This window comes from Natator depressus, chromosome 2 (genome assembly GCF_965152275.1).
Source record: "Natator depressus isolate rNatDep1 chromosome 2, rNatDep2.hap1, whole genome shotgun sequence".
Classification (NCBI taxonomy): Eukaryota; Metazoa; Chordata; order Testudines; family Cheloniidae; genus Natator; species Natator depressus.
The window spans coordinates 260,918,798-260,940,893 of NC_134235.1; the positions used below are offsets into that span (position 1 = coordinate 260,918,798).

Sequence of the window (22,096 nt, forward strand, 5' to 3'; positions counted from 1 at the left end):
CTCATAATAACTGAACAGTTGTGCCAGATTCTGTCCTACAGTTTTTTTGCTCCACAGGTCTACCTGGAGACTTCCTCCCACCTCTGAAACCCTACTACCGTAAGCGTTCCGCTGGATGGGTCTGCACTGTATTCCCATTACTCATCTCCCTCACCACCCTACCGTGGCTCATGCTATACATTATGCTGCGTACAGCGATGAAGAAACGTGACCTGATCCTGTGTATTAAGATTTAGTTAATCAAGACTGGTGCAAAGGCAAAAAGTTGCAGTTAGTTCAATATGAGAATGTGCAGGTTTGGAAAAATTCAGCGTCAGCCTGAGAGCGCCCATTTTCCTGCTGATTTCTTACTTGTTAACCAATGCTCACTGCAACAGGCGAGTGCACTCAAAGCTGAATTTGTTAAGCCCAGGGCGTCTGTAGCAGCTCTGTACCCTGCTGAACCAAGTAATAACACAGCAGTAAAACAGGCAACACTTCTGTTTATTAGGACACTCCCAAAAGAAGAATAACTTTGAAGACTTTAAAAGCCCTGCAAGAAATACAATGATTCTCTTTGACAGGCAGTCTATGTTAACATACACTCTAACCTACTGCTATTATGAAATGGAAATGATCCAACAAAATAAGGGAGTACAAACAAGGGAATACATTGTACAAACAATGTCCCTTTAACAGACAGCCCTGAAGTCTAGCCAGAAAGCTTTCCATGCTTCTGGAATTCTTTTGACCAGATTTCTGAAGGACCTTAATGGTGTTAGTGAACCTCCAATCTAGTCTCAACTTGCATTCAATTTGTGAGCACTCCTCCCTTGGTTCTCACTTCCAGGTCCTCCAGCCAGGTTTGGTTTACCCTGTTCGGAAGCTTCTCCCTTTGTGAATGCTGGCACAGCTTTCCCTAAATGGGCAGACATTCTCGGTCATTACTTAGATATCTGCTTTTTGTGCACCCCAACACATACTCATGGAAGCACCCTTTGGGCTTCTTGGCTCTGAGGAATAGGTCATGACCATCTACAGTTATAACATGCCAGACTTTTAACAGTTCGGTGGTACCTTCGGTGATGTGGTTTATGGTATACTACAATGCAGCTCATGACTGCCCTTATGATTAGTGTGCCTTTCAGAGACTAGGGTTCCCATCAAAAAGTGGGTTACAGAGATCAGAATGGAAAATCAGTTTCAGGAGACCACTCCTCTGTATTAAAAGCAAGGGTGCTGCAATTTGCTCCATTTTACACAAAGTAAAGCCCTCGGACTAAAGGCAAGTTGCTAATTCAATACTTGGTCACACAAAGTTTGGGAGTATCTGTTATATGATGTCTGATAATAGTTTCATGTTTCTGCATTTACAAGATGTATAGGATGGAAATGTTAATGATTGCCCTCTGATTAAAAATCAATACACATTAATCATTCTAATGTCTGACCCTTATAAGGAACTCCATAGAAATATTCCAAGGCTTTTCTCATTCAGAGAATCACAGGGAGAAAATTAATTAGCACCTCTGTATTAAATGAGAGCCTCAAGCTATGTCCCACCCCCTCCTTCAACCTCGGCATCTACTTTTTCCCATGGCAGTTCTCTCAATCCATCTCCCTCTTCCTTAGTTATCTGTCTGTGGCCACCAGAGGGTGTCCTGAGAACAGCACATGCTGCCCTATCCACCTCTGCTTGAAGCCTAACCCGTACAGCACATTGCTCATGTCAACAGAGACAGTGTGTCCTAAGACTTGCTCCTGAATCCAGATCTCCCACGTAGTGGCACATTACTCTACCTGGTGTACAATTTTAGCAGTCCCAAATCCTCTTCTCAAACAGATACTCTGAAATATAAATGAGCTCTGAGTTTTCACACAAGCTAGTCTCCAGATCAGGAGTGTGGCTCTGTTTCTCCGTATCAAAGAGTTGTGAAATTTTGTTCATATTCCAAATACTTCCATGAAACCTTTCAAAGTGTATTTCCTCTATATGCTAATGGTGCTGCCTTGTGCACATGGGGAACCTAAAAGGAGCTCTGCAGAGTCTGAATATAGGAAAGACAGTGAGCATAGAGTGACTGAAAGCAGTGAGAACTACCAATAGCTCTTAAATGCATGTGAGTAGTCCTAAAAGCCGATTGAGGAGACTTACCCTTCCTCCACCAGGTTGGTGTTTAATGTTATCTGTTGATCCGATTTTGGATCGTATGTTCTTCAGGTCAGAGGCAGAAACACTGCTGGTTGGGCGAGGTGGCTTGGGAACAGTGCTGGTTTTAAGTGGAGCTTTAACTGTTGATGGTTTTTTAGCTTCTGGAGTTGTACTCGATGCTGTGGTGGGTCTGGCTGCAGCTGGCTTGGGTTTGGGGCGGCTGGTGGCAACTCCAGGTGAGACAGGAGTACCTGGGGTTGTTGCAGTGGGGGTAGTGGCGCTGCTCTTCGCAGAGTTTGCAGGAGCACTCTTTGGGCGGCTCAGGTCTGCTGCAATAATCATAGCAGAAAGGGAAGTTTGAGTAAATATCAATCAAATCAAGCAGACATATACCCAACTGTAAAGATACACAGTAACGTTGATTGAACACATTTCTGTAGTGAAGTAGAGAAGGATCTAGATGCAGGAACTGAGGGAGATTACCTGATGGTGACTTCACAGTGGTCTTCCTGGCATCTGCAAGCTTTGTTTCAGTCTTGATAGCTAAAGAGTACAAAAACAGTCAACCTTTTCTTCATGCTTTCATTATGAACAGATTCATTGGTGTTACTGGGAGTGAAAGCCAACACACAGACCGACCCTTTGTGGATGCTGGCATAGCTTCCATGAGTGGCCAGATATTCTCCGTTGCTTCTTAGAAATCAGCTTCTTCTGCATCCCCAGTGCATACTTGTGAGATGCAAAAAAGGATGACTGCCACTCATTTTAGGGCTAGCCTCTTTCCTGCTATTTAGAGGGAAACATCAAAGTATCTCATAAAATCAGCTGCTCCCCATGCCTGGGTGAACTCCCTCTCATTACAAAAGTAGCATCTTATTTCACAAGATATGGTACAACTCATGTCCTTCAAAGAGAGACTCAAGCTCATAGAGTAAAGTCTCAGGGAGGCTAGAGAATGTCATAACATGGTTAGGCCTCAGGATGGTGGGTAAGGGTCGCTTTGTTTTTACTTTTATTCATTTTTATATAATGGTTTTCCCACATCTCTCACCAATTGCTTGCTAGCGACATTCCATTGACACCTTTAATGACTCCCCCTCTCTGCTTCTCTTAAATCAATTTGGGGCCTTCTCTCAACTGTCTTCATTTAATATCAAAAGCAAAAATGCATCCCTTGGCAAACCTGTTTATCTATAAACTTTGGCATCATCTCTAACCTGACAATAGTTTTGCTAGATTATTTTCTGACATGTGAAGGTACTGTACCCAATACAAGGTACTATTTTGAACCTTACTATGAGGGACAAAAATTAATTATTCAAGAGATTGGAAGTTGGTGGTTACCAAGGGACCAGTGATCATGACCCGATTACATTCAATGTAGGCAAACAAAAGACAGTCCCAAGCAGTAATATATACACTTGGTGCTTCAAAAGGGCTAATTTCCAAAAGCTGAGGAAATTTATGAGCCAAACTGATTAGGAAGAAAAATTTAGACAGAAAAAAGGTAAATGAAAATTGGGAGTTCTTTAAGAAAAGGTAATTAGATGGCCAAAAAGCCACAATTCCCCAACCAAGATAGAGGACAACTTTGGCTGACAGCCCATCCTGATTGTGGCAAATTGAAGTGAGCAATTAGAAGCCCAAAAAAACAAAAGAAATATATAGCAATCAATATAAATTAGAAGTTATGAAGTGCAGAAAATTGATAAGGGACACTAAAGACATCAGGAAAATTCCATGACTGGCAGGACTAAGGACAATAAGAAGGAAGTGGGTTGGTTTGTTTGTTTTTGTTAATAGATCAGCAACAAAATAAATACTAGCAATGGTGTAGGCCCATTACTAGATGTAGATGGTAACATTGTTAATAACGATGCAGAACAGGCAGAAGTGTTCAATAAATATTTCTGTTCTATATTTGGAAAGAAGCAAGATAATGTACTCATATCACAGGAAGATGAAGTACTTTCCAGCCTATTAGTAACTAAGGAGGATGTTAAATAACATCTCCTAAGGATAAATATTTTTAAATCAACTGGCCTGGATAACTTACAACCAAGAGTCCCAAAGAGTTGCCTAAGACGATCACTGGCCATTTTTAAATAATCTTGGAGTACCATGGAAATTCTAGAAGACCGGAAGAGTACTAATGCTGTGGAAACTTTTGAAGAGGGCCAGCAGGATGGCAGGATAACTGTAGGGTGGGTTAGTCCTGTCATCAATCCCAAGCAAAATAGTGGAAAAGGTCATACAGGACTCTATAGGTAAAGAATTAAAAAACTGGAATATGATTAAATTCCAGTCAATATGGTTTAATGGAAAATAGATCTTGTCAAACAAACCTGATTTCATTCTTTGATGAGATTACAAGTTTGGTTGATAAAAGTAACTGCATCGATGCAACAGACTTAGACCCTCATAAGGCTTTTGACTTAGTATCACATGATATTCTGATTAAAAATGAGCACAATACAAAATCAATAAAACACAAATTCAGTGAATTAAGAAGTGGCTAACTGAGGTCTCAGAAATTAGCTGTCAATGAGGAATCATCATCACTGAATGGGAGTGTTTCTATTAGGGTTCCATGGGGGTCTGGCACAAGGCCTAGTGCTATTCCTACAAGACCATACCTACAGACTGATGGACTATGGGTTCTGAGAAGGATTTAGAGGTCACAGTGGACAAGTAACACAATATATTCTCAGTGTGATGCTGTGGCAAAAAAGGCCAATGTGATCCTTGGATGTATAAGCAGAGGCGTGGTGAGTAGGGGTAGGAAGGTGATTTTACCACTGTATATGGCACTGGTGAGACTGACGCTGGAATGCTGCATTCAGTTCTGAATGTTAAAAAGTTGGAGGAGTGGGTGCAGAAAACAGCCACAAAAATCATTTGAGGGCTGGAGAAAATGCCTTACAGTGAGAGACTTAAAGAGCTCAACCTGTTTAGCATATTAAGAAGACTGAGATTTGACTTGATTACAGTCCCTTCTCAGGGAGAAAATACCAGATACTAAACGGCTCTTTAATCTAGCAAAGAAAGGCAGAAGCAGCAGCAATGGCTGGAAGCTGAAGCCAGACAAATTCAATTAGAAATAAAGCACAATTTTTTAACAGTGAGGGTGATTAACCATTGGAACAAATTACAAAGAGGAATGAGGGGTTTCCCATTCTTTGATGTCTTCAGATCAACACTGGGTGGGTGTCCTTCTGGAAGATATGGTTTTAGCCAAGTACAAGTTACCCCTTCATTGAGCAAAGTGTAAACAGGGTGAAATTTAGATGGCCTGTGATATACACAGGCTTGGAAGTATTAGATTCTTATCAGTAAATATTGATACATGTCAATTTCATCATACACATACAAACCAACAAAAAAATATTTCCATTGATAACAGAAAATTTACAGATAGGCAAATTAAAAGAAATGCTGCTGGCGAACTTAGAGTTTGATTTAAGGGTATTTACTTGATCGTTTTGACATGTGATGTTGACAAAAGCTTTAACTTTTTGAACTTCAACATCTAGACAAAGCCCTGGCTGGGATGATTTAGTTGGGGATTGGTCCTGCTTTGAGCAGCGGGTTGGACTAGATGACCTCCTGAGGTCCCTTCCAACCCTGATATTCTATGATCTACTGTCATTAAATAATTTCATGACCCCTCTTATTGTCTGACCACCCCATAATTTCCTGCAACTGTGAAAATTTTAAATAGACAAAAATAAAAAATGCTTTAAAAGAAAAAGTTAATATCTGTTGAAGTTACAAAAAAATAAAAATCTAATTCTGCCAAGCCTACATATACAGGAGGTCAGAATGGATCATCTAATGGTCTCTTCCGGTCTCAGACTCTGAATTTATAAAACTTAAATTTTCTGTCCCCTATGTCTCTACATCTGCCTATCACCATCTCTACACACCTATCACACTTCAAGTTCACACTTATCACAGCTCAAGCAGTCCTCACCATTTGTGGCCAAAAATGTGATAGTTTTATTTGCAACTGAAGAACTAGCCACTTTATTTAATGGAAACCTAAATGTGACAAACTGATGGGGCCAGAGAAGTGCAAGCATGGAATGTGCTGATTATTGCCTCAGTTCAAACTGTCAGGGGCACTATGAGCTGCAAGAGAGGGCTAAATTTCTGTCAGTTAATCCAAATACTAACATTTTTCAACAGAAGCTAGCAACAGTTTAGAAAGCAAGGGTGCTTGTCCTGAGCTCAAAAGGGCAATGCTTACTTGTTGGCCTTTTGGGTGGGGAAGTAGCAGTGTTTCTCAGACCGGAGGCTGTTGTAACTGGAGATGCTGCAGTTGTCCTGGGCGTGGCAGGGCTGCCCTTTACAGCAGCTCGAGGTGTCGTAGCAGACAGTGGCTTTGAAAGTGAGGTCCGTTTGTCTGGGCTCTTCGCATCTGTTACCTGGTAACAAAAGGCTACACTGAAACCAATGGCCCAATTACAAACAGTACTCTCAAGATGTAGCTGAAAGAGAACTTGGAATGCACTGAAATTCCTTTTAAAAATGGCTGAAGCACAACTGTTTGGATTCTTAAATACATAAGCTAGACACTGCTAAGAAAAGTTCTGTAACAGAAAATTCTAAAACAAATGTCCTATAGTACATGAAAACCTGTGGCTGGCTATACTTAGTGAAGGACACATGGGACAGGGAGGTTGGTGCACCCTAAAATTCATTATTCACTATCTGGGAAGCTCCATTAGATTCCTCAGCTGACAGGAGTAGTCCATTTGTAGACTTACACAAAGTATTTATTTTGAGCTCCACTGTTCTTTTTCAGTCATTAGTTCCCTAGCATCATGGCACTCACTAACATCTGGAATAGGAAGCTATTTAATTACAGGCCAAAATGCTTTCCAGACTAAGAAGGCATTTGGCAGATCATCTGGAACACAACAGACAGATCAATTTATGAACAAATGACCCATCAGGAAAATGGAGAGTGGTTCATTCCTTCCTGGAAAACTAAGCAGATGGGACTGCAACATCAACAGAAATTGGAAATAATTTATAAGTGGTTATTTGGGGGGGGAGAGGGGGAAGCAGGGGAGTTACACAATATTCGGTCACAACTCAGAATTTCTGCGGTATTATGGTTTACCTAAAATCAATTTTAAAAAGTGTTAAACATTTGTGATTAGTGATAAATTTAGAAAAGTAACGATGGAAGGAGGAAGTGAAAGTGGGATTACCTACCCAAAAAAATCAGTATTTCCATCAAAATATACATTGGCTTTGTTCAGACAGAGACACAGACACATATATTTGCCCTTTTGTAACCACCTGTATAGGGGACACTAAACACAATCCTTTAGATCTGCGTTTGACAGTTAAGCCCTTAACAAACACACTGATGAATGTGAAGATTTACAGCTGAAGTTTATTTCAACATTCCTCTGCAGTTTCTATACTACTGCATGAGAATATACACATGAAGTTGTTATAAACAAAAATGCCTTGCTTCAAACTGGATGTAAATGTAAGCACCTAGATGTAATAGGTGAGTAAATTTAAACATCTAGAGATGATGCAGTGAGAGGTAAAGTAAACGGTTTTATTTTCCAAGCTGAGCGAGGAGCAGAAAGTCCATTAGATTTTCAAATTGCTCCAGTTTAATAATCTCTGATGCAATTACAAACAAGAACTTTAAAAAAAATATTTGTATTTTGTCAGTGTCCCCTTAAAAGTCTGATGTTCTACAAATACCAAATACACACTGCACAACCCACTTACAGGTCACAATCAGCATGGGGCACATTGAAGACAGGCTTCCAGTTCTCTAAATTGAGTGCTTATATCCTTCTTTTGCTCTAGGATATGATGCTTTAGAGTTTACAGGCGCTTGAACGACCATTTACTGTGAGCATTTACTGGGCAGATCAATGAATAAATCATATCTAATGGCATCCATCACCACGGTATCTGGGCACTATCAAAGTTACATAAAGTGACATTGAATTGGAAGGATTGCACTCAATCTGCAAACACCATTAGCGTATGTATGTGTGGGGTGGGGAGGTTATTCCTGCTGCTTATCTCAAGGGGAGTGTTGGTAGGTCATTCTTCAGGGTGTTTATTTGGGAAGACATTGGAGAAGATTTCACAGAGCTATTTAGGAGTAGAAGCATCTCTATTCGGTCACCTAGTCTATACCCCTGCTTTTGTGTCACAATTACCTAAAATGGGTGATTAATCTGTGTCTTGAAGACACCCAGTGATGGTAGATTTCTACAACCTGTTTCGGCAGCTTCTTCCAGTCCCTTATTCATATTTAAGATGACTTTTCCCTACCATAGCTTAACCCCAGTTGTTATTGTAATAGTCTCTGCTTTGCCTTGTTAGACTGTAGCTATCCAGTACTCTTAACCTTTTCCCCTCCCACATCCCAGTGGTCTTATTTACCTACTGGTTTCCCAGTTTTCTTGTTGACTTATTTAGTCTAGCTCTTTTTATAGAATGTGGAGCTGAACATTAAGTTCCCAATTCAATCACATTAATTCAGCAGTTCTCTGACGTGTATAATGCAGAACAAAGAAGGTTACAGGCTTTTGTTTTAAATGTAAAAAAATAAAGAATTTTCTTGAGCACCTTTTAGTAGTTCATGAAAATAACTACCAAAACACAGAGGCAAGTTTTAATGCTCTCCTGCTCTTCCTACCCCTCAGTGCCAAAATACATATCCTCCTCAGATCCATGGAGGCAGAATCTTGTAACCATGCAGATCTGATAGCAAGCTCAGGCTTTAATCTTATTATTCCATTGTTGTCTCTAGAACTATGCTACCATTGATTCCTATCGACTGTTGCTAGTCAGATAAAACAGTTACCTGGATTTTGGTCTACAAGCCTTGGAGCTTCAATGTGCAAGTGAAATATTCTCTCTTACCTTTGGTTTAGTGTCTTTAGGAGTTAAAGTGGAGGGACGTGTAGTACCGGTGGTTGGGCGTTTGGGAGTAGTGGCCGAAGTAGGACCTGCAGTAGGGCTGGTGGGTTTTTTGTTTTGGCCAGGTGTGGCAGAAGCTGGCCGCTTGGGGCTTGTAGTGGACAGTGGCTTGGTTTTCGTTGCTGCAGGTTTTGCTGATGGTGTGGATGCTGAAGGCTTTACATTTTTCAAAAAGCAACATCCAATGTAAACACAAACACAGACAAAAAGAAAAAAACAGCGCATTGTAAACAAAAATGTTAAGCAGCAAGGAACATAAAATGCTATTTAGAGGAAACAAAAACATTAAACATCCTGTCTTCTGAGCATAACAAAAGAAAGGCTGAGAGCTGGCATATAACATTGACCGGAAGTAATGTATTACCGGTTTTACAGATGGGGAACAGCAACACTGGGACCAGGATTTTGCCCTCTGAAGTCAATAAGAGTTTTGCTATTAAATTTGATGGGACCAGAATTTGGCCCAGAGACAATCAAGGCCCCAAAGGGAGTCAGTGGTGGAGCTGCAATTAATACTTGGAGTTCCTGACATTTAGTCCTATGCTCAATGAACGGGACATTTCTGTCTAATTATACATATATAATGCAGTGCAAGATCTAAATCCTAATCTAATCTAAACCAATGGCCAAATTCCCAGTGCCTTCAATGTGACCTGGATTCAGCCTTAGGTATCAACTCTTAATAAAAACTGGAGCTTAGTAGTTTGAAGCCTATTCCTTTGGATTTGTCAGGTGACAATGTGAATGAGAGTAAAACCATGACATTCACGGATATAGAGATTACTGTTTGGGTTCAAAACTTCAGTAAGAGTTCTGGTTCAGACTCTGCTGAGTGCTACCATCTCTTTGAGGTAGAGACCAACTGTTTGTACAATGCCAAGCAGACTAGGGCCCCAGGTCCTGATGGGGACCCCTGTATGCTACTGAAATACAAATACATTAATAATAATGAAACTATCAAGTGGATCAAAATATTAATATTCTTGAAATGTCATTATGAAAATTTATTGTTCTCCCCACCATGGACATTGCCCAATGAATTATTTTACATTTAAGTTGAGCATAAATTTGTTGGGTTAAATCCAGTTTCAATTAGATTTACTGAAAGCCAATTTGTTTGTAACTTTACAATTGAATTACATTGTTTGGTGTTCAAATGAAATACTTCCCAGAAGCCAATAGCTCAGAAAACAGAAGTGTATCATCACAGCTTAAGAAGCAGGGAGTAAAGCAGGCAGGGGAAACCAAACCCACAGAGCTGGGTATAAAGAAGCCATGACATAACGGCACACCTACCTTGGTCTTCTTCTCAGGGCTTGGAGGAAGCTCTTTGTTTGGAGGTGCTGTGATGTCATTTCCCGTCACAAGCTCCACTGGTTTTATCTCTTCTGGTTTTGCTGACCAAAAAAAGAAGACACCCATATATATATTTAAACTTCCTTTAAATTCATTTATTTTAAAAATGGCACTATAACCGCATTGAAAGGCAAATACTGCACAAAGAGCAGCTAAGGTTATATGACGGCTGCTTCTAGAAAGGCTCTTGGGAGATGGAATGCCTTTCATGAGCCTTTCCAGAGATCATGAACTTCCCAAATGGTTTAACTAGAGAAACTAACAGCTGACCCAATGAGCCATTATTAACATCTGTAGAAAAACTCTTTAAGGTCTATAGGAAAACTCATTGTTTAATAAGTTGTACCTCAAAATTGTTAGGTATATAGGTTGCTTATTTACTTGGACCAATTTCAGCCCAGAGTATAAAACCCCAAAATATAAAACTACTTTTATGCTGTCCCTGTTTTATATCCACACTGGTGATACTGCTGGTACTTTCCTCTGACTTTAGTTCCTCTTATGTCACACTATATGGCAGTTCCTCACATCCAAATTTTACACTCTGAATAAGGGAGATTCCCAGCAGCCAAAGTTATTTGACTGTTATAACAGTAGAAGTTAAAAAGGTAGAGATGTGGCAATTATGTTTAGACATAAAATAAATAGTACAGAAATGTATTAGTACAGAGGTTGTTAGATGTATCATGCTTCGGCATTGAATGTTTCAAAGCACAAAAAGCTTTAATTTATGGGTTACATAGTCACGGGATGCCAGGATTTTGACCACAATTTCTAATTTTCTTCACGATTCTTCTTCCAAGAAAAGATGTCATTAAATTCCCAGGCATCAAAATTATATTTACTGACTCTCACAAAGAAGTAGGGCTATAGCTATATTAAATGTGTCCCTGTCCACTTCCAAAAAAATGTATCTGAAAACACTGTCCAAACACCAGTGAAAGACAAATCCCCCCCCCCCCAAGCAAAACCCTTTAAATAGCAACCTAATGATATTTTTCTTCCCAAATCTTTTGATTTGGCACAAAATAGAAAAGCACTTGAAGATCTAAAGTGGAGCAACCAGAACACAAAATTGCAATTTGCACCCTGCGATACATTAAAAAAAGTAACGTCAGCTTCACCGTCACCAGTTTTACAATATCAGAACTGTAAGCAGAGTCTGCTACACTATGAAGTGATTTACTGTTGCACTTTCTGCGATATCTGAACTCTGAACCATGTGGCCCACAAAACCCTTCACAAGTTTACTCAGTTTCCCTTGTCATCTGGAGAGTAAGATGCAGAGAGACATTTGTATTTCTAAACATAAGAACATAAGGTATTTCTAAAAAAGAATATCAATTATGCAACAGATTGTCATGTTGTACTACCATGGTAAGAGTCTACTGGAACAGATGTGTGATGAGTTGAACAACTAAAAGATCCCTTCCCAAGGTCTTCCAAGAATTGCTGTGTACATTTCATATTTTTTGGCTTGTCCATTTCACAGAGGCAAAGCCTTAAACACACACTCGCAGAGCTGGTTTTGCTCATCCAAAGCATGTTTAGTTTCTTACCTGCTTTTGTCTAGTTGGTGTTGCTCCATAATACTTAATGTTTTCTTCCCCCTATACTAATTACAGGGGGCTTTTTTCTTGCATTATATTCAGCTTTTCTCCTTTTCCCAAGCCCCAAACTACATTAAAAGTTACAGAGCTGCAGTTTCTTTTCTAAACACAAAAATCTTTCCATAGAAAAACTAGCACTGAAACTGATGGGGGTATTTCTTATTGTACATCTGAGGCCAGAATCACTGACCAGCTCACGTTCTAATAGTCTGAGCGCCCAATTATTTTTGGTAACTAATCTAAATTGGCCCATACACACAAGTAACTTCTACTGAAGTTCAATAAACCATTATATTTTTCCCCTTAGTTTGTCAACCTTAACTGTAGCAGCAGAATAGGAAATAATCATTGTCAGCAATTCTGGGATTTGAACAGCAAATTTCTGTCCATTAGTTGTTTGAGGCTAAGTCTCTACAGGTATTTATTCTGCCTTGAAACTTGGATCTGGAGAGAGTTTTATTTATGAGTTCAAATTTGTACAAAATTATAATGGTCTTACATAAAAACACGCATCTTTATCTTCCTATTGACCTCTGTGGTACCACAGATCCCAAGATGACCTCCACCCATTAGCAATTGCCTTCAGGTAATATCAGCTGCTTATTTCAGCTAATTCAGCAGCAACACCAAACCTTTTGTTTGATGATAATGTCTGAACATTCCATGTATACAACGTGACGCTGTTTATTGAGGCACAGGCTGCGTCACCCAGTTGAATCTTATTCAGATGTATTCCTGATTAGCTTCTTACTGCCTTTGGAGTACAAAAGTAATGCAATGAAATCCCCTTTCTTTTGCAGACAGCAGCATAATCCATACCCATGGAAGTAAGCACTGGACGCTGTAAACGAATCTCACTCCAACCAAGGCATAATCAGAATGAAAATTCTGAGACAATGGTGTTAAGGTTCTAAAAGCTTAACAATAACTTAAGGGAAAGAAAATCCTAACAGAACACTGAAGTTTAAAAAAATCATGCCACCTAGGAAAGCCTGGATATTTTAAGATGATGGAGCTACATTGGGAGATGTCACTATTACTTTATGAATTAGAAGGTGATTTGTGTAGATAATCATTAGTTACCTTCTTATATATGCCAGGCTGGTGAGGTACAGCAGCAATTTCGACCACAAAGGGCCAACCAAGAAAACACCTTTTGTGCAGGTGCCTCCTTTCCCATTATAAACTCTGATGGGGAAGGGGGAGTTTGGCAGGGCCTCAAGGGACATTAGACGGGCATTTTTGTTGTACATTCTCTTTCTTTCATTTAATTAACCACCAAACATGCTCATCAGTACATTTGCCTTCGTTCATCATTTAATTACTAGGCTGCTCTCTTTTCAAACATGGAGCACAGCACTGCCTGGAAAGAACTGCTAGTTACAGGGAACATTAGGAAAAGCTGCCAAATCTTAATCAAATTTGTTCATTAGTCTGTAAGAATCATTGAGGAGACCTTTCAGTTTGCTAGCTCCTCCAGTCATAGCAGTTAACCTACCAAAAGGTATTTCAAGGACATTTTTGTTCAAAGCTACAATGAAGTCTATTGCTACACTCTTCTGCGTAGAATTCTTTCTTTGTCTACTCCAGCTCTTGCTTCTCACTGAGTTTGCTGATGGTGAAACTACTCAGCTCAGCTGATCCAGCAAAAAGAAGCCAATTAATCCCTTTGGGGAAAAGTGAGAAGGGGATTTGAAGGAGAAAGAAAAAGGACATTCCACATAATGACCTGGTACTGAGAAAATGACTTGTATAATGCTGGGATCAATTGTACTGGCCATATTGTTACTCCATGTAATCACAGCAATGGGAATAGCTAGTAGGATACTGGTTTCAGAGTGGTAGCCGTGTCAGTCTGTATCAGCAAAAAGAATGAGGAGTATTTGTGGCACCTTAGAGACTAACAAATTTATTTGGGCATAAGCTTTCATGGGCTAGAACCCAATTCATCAGATGCATGGAGTGGAAAATACAGTAGGAAGATATATACACACACATGAAAAAATGGGTGTTGCCATACCAATTGTAACAAGACCAATTCATTAAGGTGGGCTATTATCAGCAGGAGAAAAAAACCTTTTGTAGTGAATCAGGATGGCCCATTTCAAACAGTTGACAAGAAGGTGTCGGTAACGGGGGGGGGGGGGGTGTGAATTAGCATGGGGAAATAGTTTTACTTTGTGTAATGACCCATCCACTCCCAGTCTTTATTCAAGCCTAATTTAACGGTGTCCAGTTTGCAAATTAATTCAAATTCTGCAGTTTCTCGCTGGAGTCTGTTTTTGAAGTTTTTTTTGTTGCAGAATTGCCACTTTTAGGTCTGAAATTGAGTGACCAGGGAGGTTGAAGTGTTCTCTGACTGGTTTTTGAATGTTATAATTCTTGACGTCTGATTTGTGTCCATTTATATTCTTTTGTGTAGAGACTGTCCAGCTTGGCCAATGTACATTGCAGAACAATGCCCCTCTGCATCTCTAACACCGCATCTCTAACTCAAATGCTGTCTTTACACAAGCCTCAAACATAAATCAAACCCAAAGGAAAGTGGCAGGGGTCTGTGGGTAGATCTACAGGTTCCAACCCTGTTGGCAAACAAGGTGGGTGTGTGGCAGGGTTCTGCTGCAAACACACCTAATCAGCCCCTGCCACGCCAGCCCCAATCAAGGGGGATAGATTGGGGCTGGCTGAAAAGCCTTATGTCTGCCTAGCGATTGGCAATACCTGCCAGCCTGAGAGGCCAGGAGCTACAAAGGCTGGGAAGGAGCCAGAAGGAGCTGGGGCAGGCAGAGAGAGGGGTCAGTCCCAGAGGGAGGTGGAAGGCCTTTAGCTGGTTACTGACCCAACCTGCAGTAGGCAAGAAACCTGTAAGGATTGTATATAGTTGGACACTGGTGGTGGGAAAATGCTTAAAGAATAAAAGACATGGGTGTTGCACAGAGCTGAAGTCTCCCTGGACTTATTCAGGAGGGCAATGAGGCCCAGAAAAAAAGGGGCTGGCCGTGCACCCTGTGACATTTGGAGGCTTGTCCAGGATCCTTTTGTGCCAGAGCTACAGTTTGGTGACCCAGAGATGGAGGGAACCCTGCAGTGGCAGACTCAGCAGCAGGAGGAGATGCAGAAGACGCTGCAGGCCTTCCAGCAATCCCACCAGATGGAGAGACAGGCTCTACTCGCCTGGCAGGCTGAGCAGCAGAAGACTGTGCAGGACTTTATTAAGGAGCAGGCGGGGGTGCAGCAACAACTCCTGCAGAAACTGATGAGTTCCTCGTGGGGAGATGGCACCCCCACTACGGGGTTGGGCCTTTGTAAAATGGACCCCGCCGACAACCCCGAGGCCTTCTTCTGCAACTTTGAGCAAGTGGCCGTGGGCACTGGATGGGACAGGGCAACCTGGGCCCTATGGCTAGCCCCATATCTCGCTGGGGAGGCACAGGCTGCATATATGGCCCTGACTGATGCACAAACCAGGTAGTATGACACCGTGAAGGCGGCCGTCCTAGACCAGGTGGGGCTTTTGTCCGAGAAGTATCAACAGAAATTTCAGTCGGCCAGGTGGACTGGACGCATGGGGCCCCGAGCCTTCACCCAGAAATTGACAGACTGGACCACACCGTGGTTGCGGCCCGACACCCAAACGGTGGAGCAGATCATGGACCAGGTGATACTGGAACAGTATGTGCAGGGCCTCCCAGAGAGCATGCAAGCCTGGGTCCGGCAACACCAGCCGGACACTGTAGAGGCCGCAGTCAAGCTAACGGAGGAGTATGCAGAAGCGGACTTCTCTCCAAGGGCGAGTCAGATACCTTGGGACCCAGGGGGAGGGAAGAAACCCAGAGAACCCTCCCCTTGGGAAGAGCGTGGAGAGACGGAGAGAAGAGACAAAGGGTGCCCCTAGTCGCCCAGGACAGCTTGTATGCTGGTGTTGTGGGCAGCTGGGACATAAAAAACGTGATTGCCCGGTGATGGAATGTGGCATAGCCGAGTTCTGTGGCTGGACTGAGGTTGGGGGGCAGAAGAGGAGGCATGGTTTTCCCACCATTCCCATGCAGGTGGGGAGAAAGCCCCAGAGGGGACTGGAAGACACGACCTCCGCCCGCTCGCTCGTTCAGCCGAGGAGATAAAGCCACATTAGCTTATTACCAGAGAGAGGATGACACTCAAATCCATCCACGTGGATAATGAGTATTGTCCCATGGCCCAGGTGCCCCTAGATGTTTGGGGCAAGTTCTCCTGGAAACGGGTGAGGATAGTAGAGGGGTTATCCTACCTCATAGTCCTGGCGACGGACTGGGAACCCGTCCCTAAAGGGAAAGAAGACATGGGGAGGAGACCCACTGGGAGAAAGAGGGGAAGTAACCCAAAGCAAGGGGGGGACCCCAGGAAGGGGGAGGGCCCACGGCCCCAGGGAGAAGGGGATCTAGACCCTAGACAACAGTCAGAAAAGAGACCGCACAAGAGTAGAAGAAGGGGGACCAAAAGGAGCACCCTGAATTAGAATCCTCAGGGGAGGAGACCCCGGGGCAGAGGGGGAGGGGCCTAAGGAAGGCCTGAAGGTGGGACCCCCATCCGGGGAGGTCCGAACTTCACTGGGTCGGGAACCAGAACTTGAGGCACTTGGCAGCCTGGGCGAGGTCTACCCCAGCCCTGGTCCCCCATCAGAGAGGAAAAGGGAACAGCCAGGACGACGCACCCGAGGCTGTGACTGGTGTTAGGACCTCTGGGTCACCGCAGACTTGTGGGGCAGCCCATCCTCTTCCCAGTGTGCCTTTTGTGGGTGAGGGATTGGTGAACCCCACAAGGATGGGCCCGGGGACCCCCCAGGTGGGCATGAGGGGCTCCCCCGGAATAACCTCCCAGGCAGAGGGAGGCGGGGCCGAGCAAAGCCAAGCCTGGAAGCGGCTTAAGTGGGGAGGTGTGTGGCAGGATGCTGGTGCAAACACACCTAATCAGCCCCTGCCACGCCAGCCCCAGTCAAGGGGGATAGATTCATAGAATTATAGAATATCAGTGTTGGAAGGGACCTCAGGAGGTCATCTAGTCCAACCCCCTGCTCAAAGCAGGACCAATCCCCAATTAAATCATCCCAGCCAGGGCTTTGTCAAGCCTGACCTTAAAAACTTCCAAGGAAGGAGATTCCACCACCTCCCTAGGTAACGCATTCCAGAGTTTCACCACCCTCCTAGTGAAAAACTTTTTCACAATATCCAACCTAAACCTCCCCCACTGCAACTTGAGACCATTACTCCTTGTTCTGTCATCTGCTACCACTGAGAACCATCTAAATCCATCCCCTTTGGAACCCCCTTTCAGGTAGTTGAAAGCAGCTATCAAATCCCCCCTCATTCTTCTCTTCCGCAGACTAAACAATCCCAGTTCCCTCAGCCTCTCCTCATAAGTCATGTGTTCCAGTCCCCTAATCATTTTTGTTGCCCTCCGCTGGACGCTTTCCAATTTTTTCACATCCTTCTTGTAGTGTGGGGCCCAAAACTGGACACAGTGCTCCAGATAAGGCCAGATTGGAGCTGGCTGAAAAGCCTGGCGATTGGCAACACCTGCCAGCCTGAGAGGCCAGGAGCTACAAAGGCTGGGAAAGAGCCACAAGGAGCTGGGGCAGCCAGAGAGAGGGGTCAGTCACAGAGGGAGGTGGAAGGCCTCTAGCTGGTTACTGACCCAGCCTGCACTAGGCGAGAAACCTGCAAGGATTGTATGTAGTTGGATACTGGTGGTAGGAAAACACGTAAAGAATAAAGGACGTGGGTGTTGCACAGAGCTGAAGTCTCCCTGGACTTATTTGGGAGGACAACTGGGCCCAGAAGAAGAGGTGCCAGCCATGCACCCCGTGACAGGGTGTCAATACAATGCCACATGATGGAATTTGTTTTTTCAGTTTGCTACTTTGAAAACCCATGAATTGGTTTATGCGTACAGGTGCACACACATTCACAAACTATGTTAAAAGAACATTAAAGTTGCAAAAATCAAGCACTCAGAAGTTAAGAAATTCCCTAAGCTCACCACCCTGCAAATTTTTAGGGCCGAGTTTTAGGATAAAGGGCAATTACAGCACCAGCCAATATGACCATGGAACCACAGGCTATGACCAGTTAAAGAGATATTGAGATTTCAGTTAATGACTAGAAAGAAGTCTCCTGGTGAAAAGGGGCACTTTCTTTCCATTGATATAAAACTGGCCTCCTCTCAAGATCAGATTTCTCTAATCCATCTACACTACCAGTACCAAATCACGTCTGACCTCCGTATCAGGTAAGAATGAACATTTAAGGTAGAACCAGAAGCATACAGCAATTAATCTCACTGCTCCCTACATGTCTCTCTTCATTCTGAGCCTAGCAATCCAAGGCACATAACTTCCCCATTCCACAATAGTAGCAAGAACCTAGCTGCTGATTCCATACAAGGTTGACAATCTCAGCTATGGCTGATGCCTAAATAAGAGCTTTCAGTATACAGGAGGGTAACTGAATTGCTCAGCAGGGCAACATGAGGATGTCAACATGGATGATGGGGTGGATTGCTTGATAAATTGCCCTATTCTGTTCATTCCCTCTGAAGCATCTGGCACCAGCTGCTGTCGGAAAACAGGATAGTGGGCTAGGTGGACCATTTGTCTCATCTAGTGTGGCCATTCTTATGCTCAATCAGGGAAGACATGAGACTTATCAGTCATGCCAATCTTTTGAGTTGGCACCACCACCATTTCCCTGAATAACCCAGTAGCAATACTGCTTTCCACTACCAAAGGTACCATTGCAGACACATGTGTTGAACACAGAGACAAAGCGTCATTGTTTTAAAACTTAAAATTGTTCAGTCTAAATGGGATAATACATACTTCACAGAACTACTGTGGGCATTAAGTAGTCAGTGTTTGTATAGCATATTGGAAACACAAGGCAGTGTGTATGTGCTAACTATGATGGTCACTCAACAGGATGGGGTAGTTAAATTGCTACAAATGCTTTCAAAACTAGTTTTATCCAAAAAGGAACTGGTTTAAAACAATGAATAACCTGGCACATAACTAAGATTGAATGGGCCATTTACTGTTTATGTAAGTGTTACTCTGTTTAAAGTCTCAAATATTTATTAGTATCTCAAAGCTACATTGGGAACTGAATGGAGAAAGATGTCTGCACTGTAAATGATTAATTACATATCTTCTTGAAGTCTGGTAATGTGACAGAGGACATGAACTGAATGATTAAATCAAGTTTATCCTGACTCGAAGTGACACTAAGGAAACTTTCTCACACACAAATGTATTTCTAAAATCAAAAGGGAATGGAGCATCTTGTATCAGGGAAACAAGAGAGAGAAAAGGGAAATTTCCATTTCCAGCATGACCTGAAGGAAGAATGACATGGAAATATTCTTAAATCACATCTATAGATCTCAATACAATTACTAAAACTGGGTAAGCATTATCCCCCCATTTTGTTTTATGAGTGCGGAAATGGAGGCACAGAGAGGTGGTGACTTGGCTTAGGACACCCGTGAGTCAGAAGCGTAGAACACAGATCTCCAAACTTCCAAGTCCCTGCTACAATCTATTTGACAAGAACAATCCTCTCACAGAAGATACAGTCCTGAGTGAAAAAGCTACGATGGACACGCACTGTGCTTGAATAGCTTTACAGTTTATGTTCTCTTCTCTTTCCTAATCATAGTTTTAAAGATAGGCATGTTATAGAAGTACACTCTCAGATGTATCTAGATGGTGTCACTGCTTTGCTGTTGTACATTTTATAGATCTAAAAAGTATTTTAGAAGATAAAGTAGTTTAAATATTGTACACCAGCTGGTACACCTAGGAAAAAACACTACCAAAGTTCATTCTAAGGCCAAGAGGGACGACACATTGAAAAATACATCTGCATCTTAAAAGTCTCAAAGCAGGAAATTATATTTACAGCTACAATTCTTAAGCATCTGGGGACGTCTGGCTGAATTAAGATAGTGAGCACAAGCTAGGAAAGTGGGGTGGAGATGGAAGGTAGGAATGATTATACATACGCAGCATGTTTGAAAAAAAGGTCTCTGGTAAGATGAGGTCTTATTTCCCATATAGTTTTCTTTAAAACTTCATGAATTCTTAGTGTCTTAAAAAATATTTGGGAGTAGCAGTTCATTAATACTTAAATCCCTGTCCTCCTACCCATCTCCTGGGAGACACTCACTTCAGTTTTACACAAAGGATTTATTTCACCTGTCTGGCACCTATTGCCTGATTATGTTTGGGTCATTAACGTGCCTCAAAATGGAGGCATAGCCATATTCAAATGCGCTTGTGAATGAGGTTATGCACTCAACTCCATATGCTTCCCAGCAAGGGATATTCAGCAGGCTAAACTGAACTGAAACATCTTTCACTGAAATAGCTCCATAATTCTCAAAATGGATTTTCTGTTGATTGCTCTAATCCTTAAAAGCAGTAGATTAAGCAATAAGGGAATGATCCTTACTCTTCTTCTTAAACTAAAATACAACCAAACAGCCTTTGAAACAAAATGCAGATGCTTTAAACAATGTTTTTAACCAGAAATGTTGCATCAAGACACACTAGATTACATTTGGCCCTCTCTCCCCCACAAAAAGCTGCTGCACCAGCACAGCAAAAAGCAACACTACTTAAACCTTTTCTTTGTCTAAGACTCTTAAGACAAAGTTTATCTACAAATATAACAGCTCACTGTAAGCAGAGGTACAATCCTCCCCTTTCCAAAAAAAGGCTAAAGAAAATTTAAGTCTCTCTGACCCAAATACAGAATCACTAAGCATTTTATCTGGCAGAGAATGTAACTCAATCAGCCTGTATGCGTTCACTTAACATCAAGTATTGAGAACATCCGATTTATACCTCTCTGCCTGAATTCTGTGCATTTAGGCTCATTTATTGAAGCTCTATACTTCACTCAAGCAAGAAAAAGCAAGAAGAACTGGAGGGGCGGGGGAAAACTTTGCTCAGTGTCCATTAGCAACTATGAAATCCAACTATCATGAGCACTGGAGAAAAATACATATTATTCTCCAAACTCAGCCTTATGCTCGCATGCCCGGTAAGATAAATTTTTATATTGAGAGATAAACAACAAATGTACTCTACTGAATCACACCATTTTGCACTTGAAATTTGACACTGGGCTATGAACAGGACTGGCTAAACCACTGATGTATCTCGCTTATCAATTCTTCCTTCCTACTAATGATCATGAAACTCAAAGTTACACAACTTTATGAACTGTTAAATGGCCAGCAATTAGATGAGAGGGTCATATGATTGACTATATCTAGTGACTCCTCCTTCCCAGGACAACATCTAAGCACCTCCCAATTACATAAAAAACAAACCACTACCATGAGAAAACTTGGCAGAGGGTCTCAACTCATAGGGCACTAGGAGATAGGATAAGAGATCTAAGTGAATATAAATGTATGGACCAATATGAGGGACAGACTAAAAGTTGAAGAAAAGTATCAATTATTCAAAATGGCGGTGGTACTAGTGTCAGTTATGCCATTGGCTAAAGTGAGTCATATACTTACTACTTCAGGCATTATAGTCCACTATGTTATTTTCAATATGTGAGGGAAGAGAGTATAATCACAGTTCCTCTGAGGTTGAAAGAGTAATCAATCTTGTCTCTATATCTGTTTACATAGTGCCTAGTATACCGTTGGCTCTCGTTGTGGTGAAGGGGCTTGCGTGTTCCAATGAACCTCAGAGCTAAGTTGTCGGGAGCGTCAAGTTCCTGGTAGGGGTCTCCCAAAGCAAACAGGTCTGAGGGGAGGTCCCAGACAAAGCATAGTCCCCCAAGTCCTCAATGGTGAATCAGGTGGAAGAGGGTCCTTGGATCTCAATGGCTGTGAAAGCGGATGAAGGCTGCAGCAAGTGGAGATCTCCAGTTATCTCAGAGACTTTCCCTGCCACTGGGCCCCAGACCTCCAACTTGTCGTGATCGTGTTGTCGCTGTAGATGCACCAGCTTCCTCACGTTAAAAGAAATCACATG

At 42.2% G+C, this 22,096-nt stretch overlaps 1 protein-coding gene across 7 annotated transcripts in view; it reads right to left on the bottom strand.

Annotated features, from left to right (window-relative positions):
• Window positions 1–22,096, bottom strand: part of MAP4 (microtubule associated protein 4) — a 276,127-nt gene that overhangs the window by 16,531 nt on the left and 237,500 nt on the right. For 6 of the 7 annotated variants that reach the window (XM_074946504.1, XM_074946502.1, XM_074946501.1 and 3 more), the window contains exons 14-18: window positions 10,397–10,497; window positions 9,044–9,256; window positions 6,381–6,558; window positions 2,615–2,674; window positions 2,135–2,460 (exon numbers count right to left, since the gene is read on the bottom strand). In XM_074946504.1, coding sequence (XP_074802605.1) covers window positions 2,135–2,460; window positions 2,615–2,674; window positions 6,381–6,558; window positions 9,044–9,256; window positions 10,397–10,497 — 878 coding nt within the window. The remainder of the gene's footprint in view (window positions 1–2,134; window positions 2,461–2,614; window positions 2,675–6,380; window positions 6,559–9,043; window positions 9,257–10,396; window positions 10,498–22,096) is intronic. The other variant, XM_074946503.1, reaches the window with a different exon arrangement.